The 7882-nt window shown below is 44.2% G+C and overlaps 2 protein-coding genes across 2 annotated transcripts; one reads left to right on the forward strand and one right to left on the reverse strand.

Moving 5' to 3' along the window:
• Positions 1–400: 400 nt before the first annotated feature.
• On the forward strand, positions 401–3484 carry LOC131003687 (uncharacterized). The gene is made up of 6 exons (XM_057930263.1): positions 401–1114; positions 1196–2488; positions 2560–2667; positions 2743–2845; positions 2891–2946; positions 3029–3484. Exons 1-6 carry the CDS (start codon positions 401–403, stop codon positions 3482–3484), a joined length of 2730 nt encoding a protein of 909 aa, XP_057786246.1.
• A 138-nt stretch (positions 3485–3622) lies between these two features.
• Positions 3623–6056, reverse strand: LOC131003775 (uncharacterized). Its single transcript, XM_057930358.1, has 5 exons — positions 5990–6056; positions 5453–5906; positions 5244–5394; positions 4058–5142; positions 3623–3959 (listed from the first exon to the last, which is right to left on the reverse strand). The coding sequence occupies exons 1-5, from the start codon at positions 6054–6056 to the stop codon at positions 3623–3625; spliced, it is 2094 nt and encodes a 697-aa protein (XP_057786341.1).
• Positions 6057–7882: the final 1826 nt, after the last annotated feature.

The following is a 7882-nucleotide window of genomic DNA, read 5'->3' on the forward strand; positions in this document are numbered from 1 at the left end:
TACTGAATTTAATTGCAGTTTAATATTACTGAATTTACTGAATTACTATTTTAATATTTTACTGAATTTGACTATTTTTCTCGAATTTTAGTATTTTACTGAATTATTGAATTTTAATATTTTGCGGAATTTAATTGCAGTTTAATATTACTGAATTTTACTGAATTTAGTATTAAATTGCAGTTTAATTAAATTGGTTGGTATTGATTAAATTGTAGTTATTTAATTATGCCTATTTGTATTATTTTTTAATTTTTTTACTGAATTTAATATGGTATTCATTTTGTAAATGAATAGGCGAATGTCCCATATCTTCGTCGCGACACTATAGACCAGACGGAGGTTGCTATCAGCACCTACTATAGGGATTCACATTTTCCGGAGCTGGTTGAAACTTTAAATGTGGTCGGCGAACAGTGCAATTCAGATTTATTGGGAAGATTTAGAGCATCATGTTTTGGGCATTTCACTGATTGGAGGCCTATTGCACCAGATTGTATCGAGGCAGATTGTGTCAGAAGAAAATGAGATGTGCTTCTTTCTGTGCGGAGCACGAGTCAGATTTTCCCCTACGGACTACGCATTAGTGACTGGGCTCAATTTCGGGGGATCGAGGTTCGATGCGACATTACAGCACGACTGCAGTCGCGTGGAGGCATACCGACGATTCTGCGGTGCGCGAAGCATGACCATACAGTCGCTCATCAAACGCGTGTGCGATTTGGATCGTCGAGTGGATGATGAGGATGGGAGCCTGTACCTTCGTGCTGTCCTCGTGTGTGTGGCTCACACCCTTGTTCTTGGGTTGGATGCGCGGGTACAGCCGTGGCTTTGGGTGTTGGTGGATGATCTGGCTGCATTTGATAGATTCCCCTGGGGCGCGTATTCGTATAAGATGTTATGCCATTATACGAGAGAGACAGGAAAGGGCGAGAAGTATCACTTCTACGGTCCTTCGTGGGCTTTATATGTCTGGGCATTGGAGCGCGTCCCGGGCTTCGGACACATGGTCGCAGCATCTAGCGGTGATCCGACAGCGCACCCTCGGTGTTTGAGATGGACTTTCAGGGGTAAGCCGAAGCTTCACGGTCTGCGCGATCTATTCGAGGGACAGGTAATCAGTTATTTAAGATTATCCTCCACACCGTTACTGGTTTTACTTATGTTCTAATATATTATCTTTGTTGCTTTCTAGGGTGGTGTCATGCCCCTGGACCCCGATGCTGACGATCTGTCGAGTCACTACTTCATATCAGCGCTGACACCGGGCGAACTCTCGGTGAGCTTCAGGCCCCCCGACAACCCATTAGCTCGGGGTGTCCAATTTCCACAGGGCACCGGAGCCCGTGTTGTGGAGGAACGCGGGGACGAGGAGGATGTACCTAGACAGCCTCGTACGACTCGCAGTCACAGTGTCCGGGGCCCTGTGAGGGATGCTCGACAGCACGAGCCGGCTCGTCATTCAGTAGATCCGGGCTCGCGCCCTGTGAGGGATGCTCGACCCCACGAGCCGGCTCGTCATTCAGTAGATCCGGGCAAGCGCCCAGCGCCGCATACTTCTTCATCGTCGAGCGGATCTCGGACTGTATCCAGTCCCAGCGAGGGTGAGGTGGATCGTAAGTGGGTGAAGAAGACGATCCGTCAGGAGATTAAGAAGGCCTTCGGCAAATTCGTGGAGAAACTGAAGAGCAAGGGTAAAAAGGATAGGTGCAAGAAGAGCAAACATTTCCGAGTGCCCGACTCCCCTGATGATGATGACCAGCGACGGTCCCCTGATCCTCCACAGCCACGGTCTCCTCCACAGCGACGGTCTCCTCCACCCAGTGCTTCAGGGCCCGACGCTTCAGGGCCAAGCGTTTCACGTTACTGCGACAACGACCCCCGCGGTGAGGAACCACGCCATCCAGAGACCCAGGATTACGACGAGCAGTGGCGGGCCATGAATCAGTCTGTTCAGGGCGACTACACACCGGCGGAGCAGACTTTTGACTGGTCGACCCAGGTCTACCCTCATTGGTCTTCCCCATTCCTGAAGCCGCAGTATAGAACAGAGACCCCGATATTCTTTGCTGAACCGCTCACTTCTATTGCACCACATGAGTGGGGACAGTCCAGTTCGACAGGACAGGCTCAGACGGAGGAGCCTGAGCCACAGGCAGAGCCTTCACAGGTACTGCTGCTGCAGCACCTAGAGCAGCCGCCGGCAGAGCAGCCGCCAGCAGAGCAGCCGCCGGCAGAGCAGCCGCCAGCAGAGCCCCCGCGTCGCAGTGAGAGGGTGAGGCGTCCGTCTAACTATCAGCGATCGCCTTGGGTTAATAGCCAAATGCCACGTCCAGTGACACAAGTCTGCAGTGACCATTATGAGAAGTGGATGGCTAGGTGTCGAGAGGGTAGGGGTCGTGAGATTTATGTCAAGGCAAGTGGTGGTTTGCGGGAGTACGACGACTTCGCGCGGGTGGATAATGTCAGCCAGCAATTCACAACTGGGGTAAATAATCTATTGATTTTAACATTGTTAAATTACTTTCTACTAACTTATTGATTTTAACTTTGTTGCAGGATATTGACTTGTATTTCTTAAGCTTGAGAAATAGACTTCGAGCTTCAGCAGATTTACTGGATGACGTAGATATGAATAACACAATCATATTAGACACGGATTGGTTTGTAAGTAAACTTTCATTATTTGTATGTTTTCATTGGTGCGAATATAAATTATTAATTACTTCTATTGATCTGTAGATATACCTCCAGGGCGAGTGGGACGCTCTATTGGAGAAGTGGGCAGCCAGTGAGTTTACTCCAGAGGAGTATCATATATTGACGCATGGAGCAATAGCTGATGGTTGGCAGCCTCGGATAGACTGGCTCTGCTAAATACGTGGAAAAGCCGTTAAGGGCCAAGAACTTCCTCCTGGTCATATAGGATGGATGGATGCCACACAGGTAATCAGTTAAACAATTATTTGTCATTAGTCATTTGTGCTTTATATGTTGTTTCTTATCAATTCATTGTGGTTTGTCATAGGTTCTCATGCCAGTCATAATTGGCCACCATTTTGTCCTATGTCGGATTCGGTTAGGAGAATTGGTTTGCGAGGTCTATGACCCAGTATTCCACAAGCTATCACCTCGACAGCAGGATGGTCGAGTTGGTGAACTACTGCCTTTACTGAGATTGTTGCCAATTGTCCTTCAGTTGGCGAGGTGGATAGACGACACATCCATTGATTCGACAGTGGCAAAGGAGAAGTACCCACTTATGACGGCGGTGTTTGCTCCAGCGGAGGTTCAGTTTCACCAGCAGGACTCTGTCAGCTGCGGGCCTTTCGTCTGCATGTATGCAGAACGACTGATATCTGGCTCTCCATCCATTGAGTGGGGTAACCACAACGTGGCGGCATACAGGGCCAAGATTGCTAGATCTATATTTTCGTTGTGTGAAACTAGGACACATCGTATCACTAGACTTGGTTTTGCATAGTTTTGTATATTGTTACATTAATGTGTGCTTCTATTTGGTTATTCAACGAGCATTATTTCCTGTAAATCATTCCAGCTTATCGAATATTAAGATAATTCAATCAATATCATTAACTGTTACAGCACACAAATGGATCCACTACTCCCTGGGCTCAGTCGCCCTGCCAGCGCACGTTCTCTTGCTGTGTCCTTCTTCATGGCAGATGCTGCACTTCTTTGATTTACGACGCCTGATACTAGAAGACTCATCGGCGGGTGTGCTGGTGCCTTCACCACCACCTCGATGTCTACCTTCTTTTGGGCGCCCCGCTTGACCTTTTACAATCAGAGGTAATACAACCTGCTCAGCGATGTGCTCGGGAACCAACCACTGGCGTCTCGGCGGGAGATTATTAACTTCGCGAGAGTAAGTATCGATAAGAAAGTCATTCGTGTAGTACGAGTCTACATACTCCGCGATCGTATCACCGGCTTCACTATAAAAACAAACAAACTCCGATAGTAATCAATATAATGAACATTAGAACATATTTACATTTCAATGAACCCGACAGTAATCATTTCATGATCGTACCTTATTGCAGCGATTGAATGAGAACATGGCAGTTGGTCTAGCTGAAATACTCGACATTCGCATTTTTTCTTCTCTAGATCCACCTTGAAGCTTCTGTCAGCAGTTTGCACCTTATACTTCATGCCACTCAACCTTTGTGCAGTGTATCGACGACTTTTTTGGACTTCAATAGCTACCCTTTTACCAGCCTCAACAGTCAAGCCTTGCTCGATTTGTTGTGCAGCCCTTAGTCGCTCGCTGAACCATTTCTCAATAACAATTCTGATTGCCTCTAACATCGAGCATATAGGAAGTCTTCTTGCCCACAACAATCTGGAATTAAAAGCTTCAGCAGCATTTGATGTCATAAAACTGTAGCGTCGCACAGGCATAGGACACATCGAACGAGCCCACTTCTCCGGCCCAATCCCCATTAGTTTATCGTACGCGGCTCTCTTCATAACCTTCAGGGCGTTCATAGCCCTATTGAAGTCGGACTTCTCGTACGCAAATGCAGCTTGTCGATACACCTCGACCACTGCCTTACCGTAATGCTTCAGGTTATTTTGCAAATGGTAGTAGCATAGGCCGTGGGTTGCATTTGGTAACTCATTCCTGATAGCATTGGCAATGGAGATATGCTGATCAGAGACAATCAAAAGTGGATCGGCTTGGCCATAAACACGTCGAATGCGTGACATGAAATAACTCCACGATTCATCGTTTTCTTTCGGGCCAACACCATACGCGAGTGGGAACAAACTCTCGTTGCCGTCCTTCGTCACTGCAACAAACAAAATACCCCTATTCTTGCCCTTCAAGTGTGTGCCATCGACGACAATCACTGGCCGTAAGCTGAACATGAAAGGGGTAGCCGAAGCTGCAAGAGCAACAAATAAGTGTTTGAATCGGCCATCATCGTCAACTTCCCACTCCACCCTCGAACCGGGATTGGATTGTCTCAACATGTATAAGTACTTGGGCAGCATCTCGAAGGACTGATCATGTCGACCATAAACCATCTCAGTGGCTCGATTACGGGCTCGCAATGCAACATCGTACTTGATCTGTACGCCAAACTCACGTCGCAGCTCCAGCTGGATGGCCTACGGCTTCAAGATCTCGCAATCGTCGTGTATCTTCTGTGCTAAATATGCTGCGACGACTTTTGCGGGGGCCTTTAATCGCGCTACGCGCCCTAGCTCACCGTCGCATGAGTGCTCATTGGTGAACTTATACACTCCCCAAATGACTCCATCTTGTGACGATGCATGGAGCTTGAAGGGGCACGTATCTGAATGCTTGCATTTGACGTAGACTCGTCTGTTGTCTGATTTGCTGACAGAAAATTCCTTGCCCTGCTTCATGTTCCACAGACCGATTGCAACGATCAGATCATCTTTGCTATTGAAATACATATTCTTTGACAACTCCCGAGGCAATAGCTGATAATCTTCAATATCCACAACTGCCGCTGCGGCGTCCAACGGGATAACCGGAACTAACCAATTAGTTAGTTCATCTGCTCCAGGAACCTGTTCGTCATCATCCTCGTCGATCTGCAAATTCTGCCAACCTGCATATTCAATCCCTGCCCTTCTCACGTTCTCTGGCTCCGACAAGTCTTCAGAGGCGCTTGTATCAGTCTCGGCTTCAGACGATGGAACATAATCTTCATCTACATTACCAGCATCCTCCACGAACTGAGGCTCGTACGTATATTGATCATCAGCTGGACCCCAACAACGATCAGTTATTAGGCGATCGTACTGGTACGGATTTGGCTCATCCCATGAAGGCCAACCCGTTGACTGATCATTACCCCAAGTGACCGACGGTTCAACACTTTGTTGCGCCGGTGAATCTCCGGCTGATAGGTCTAAATAAGCATATCTTTGGATTGCTTCCAATCCGTCCCCACCTTCGAATGTTGCACTGGATTCACCTCCATACCCGGAAGATTGAGGGAGATCGAACGAAGGAACATACACTCCTCCACTGTAATCGTCTTCAACAACATAAATCTCAGGAAAATGTGGCTGCGACGCCAGCAACTGAAGCAAATCATTGTCATCGGCAAGAATATTTTTACTGTATACCCTGCCATTTAATCTCTTCGTCAAATAATACAAGCTGTAATTAGTGCTCAATGAATTCTCCATCATCAGGTAATTTATCATGTACACCGTACTGGCCATTGTGTCTCCGAAAATATGCAAATTCTTAGAAGAGCCGCCGATGTACTCATAACCATTGAAGGCACCTCCATAATTAACCACAAAGTATCTCCCATATTCATTCATCTACAGAAAAAATAATAAATAAATAAATATATGATGTAAATGGAATACAATGTTAAAATACAACATATAACATGTTAATACACTCGAAAAACATCTATCCGCCCGGGGAAGTAGCCGAGGAAATGTGTCCGGCCGTGTATTACATGATATATAATTACACACGGCCGGACACATTTTCAAGGACACTTGTCCGGGCGGATACATAATTTTCGAGCATAATAACATGAGTTATGTAGCAATATATATGTATAGAACTAAAATGCAACTAATAATTACTAATTAATACTTTAAAACATGATAGAATTTGCTCTAATTCACATGTATTTCCTTCAAACGTGGCTTTAAATCATAGTATGCTATAATATGCTAATAATTCACATAAGCATATAGGATCAAACAAAACATTGAAAATAAACAATAACCAACTTAAATTACATTTCAAACGTAAAATGACATACCTTTAAACGTTCGGATGAGAGAATTCACAAATAATAGCTTCACCACTTGGAAAATATTAGAATTTCTAATGAGTTTGAGTGTTTTTTCACTTTGAGTGTTCGGATGAGATGATGAGAGAATGAGAGAATTCACTCATATATAAACAAAGATTCCTTCATTTCAGGTGAATTTCAATGAAATTAGAGTGTTTGACATGAATACTTTACTGACAAAGCTATTTCACATCATATTTGTCGTTTATCATCAATTTAAAAAAAAAAAAATTATGTCCCTTAATTGAAGGCTAATTAATCGATGGAATATAAATACAAAAAATTAACACAATCCATATTAGCACTCAAAACACACATAGGAACCAAAAAAACATCTATCCGACCGGAACATATATGTGTCCGCCCGGTGAAACCTTGTGTCCGGTCGGACACTTGTTTTTCCCGGTCGGACGCTTGTTTTTTTTTTTCCAATGTGTGTTTTGAGTGCTAATATCGATTGTGTTAATTTTTAGTATTTATTTTCCATTGATTAATTAGCCTACGATTTACTTGTAAAACCTTCGATTTTAATTCAAAAATAAATAAATATTAACTTCTCTGTCAGTATTTCACATGTTCCAACACATATTTGACCGATTTCAATGTTTAAATTGATGAATTGATGTTTTTCTTACACTTTAACAACTTTTGTCATAGATGTGTAAGAACTTTTGCGGAAAACAATGCACATCCATCACATTCAAAGGGCATTTTCGGTTCTTCACTTATTTAGGGCATGTAGTGCTTGGTATAGTAAGAGAGGGCATTTTTCAAATTATTGATAAGAGAAAGGGCACTTTAAATTTCGCCTCTTTAAAAAATAGTAGTTATAATGATAATTAATTGTAGGAAAAAAACGCAGATCCATCCCTATAGTAGAGGCCCCTATAGCGTATAACTCCCCATAGTCAACATTGGATCAAATAGGCCCCCGAAGTCTTAAAAATCGATCAATCAACCCCTTTTGACTAACCGTTGTTACTCAAATGTTAGTCAATTTTTTTTACCCCTAATTTCTTTCTTCTTCCAATTTCTACCCCCAATTTCTACCA

The sequence above is a fragment of the Salvia miltiorrhiza genome, chromosome 1 (assembly GCF_028751815.1).
Source record: "Salvia miltiorrhiza cultivar Shanhuang (shh) chromosome 1, IMPLAD_Smil_shh, whole genome shotgun sequence".
Lineage (NCBI taxonomy): Eukaryota > Viridiplantae > Streptophyta > Magnoliopsida > Lamiales > Lamiaceae > Salvia > Salvia miltiorrhiza.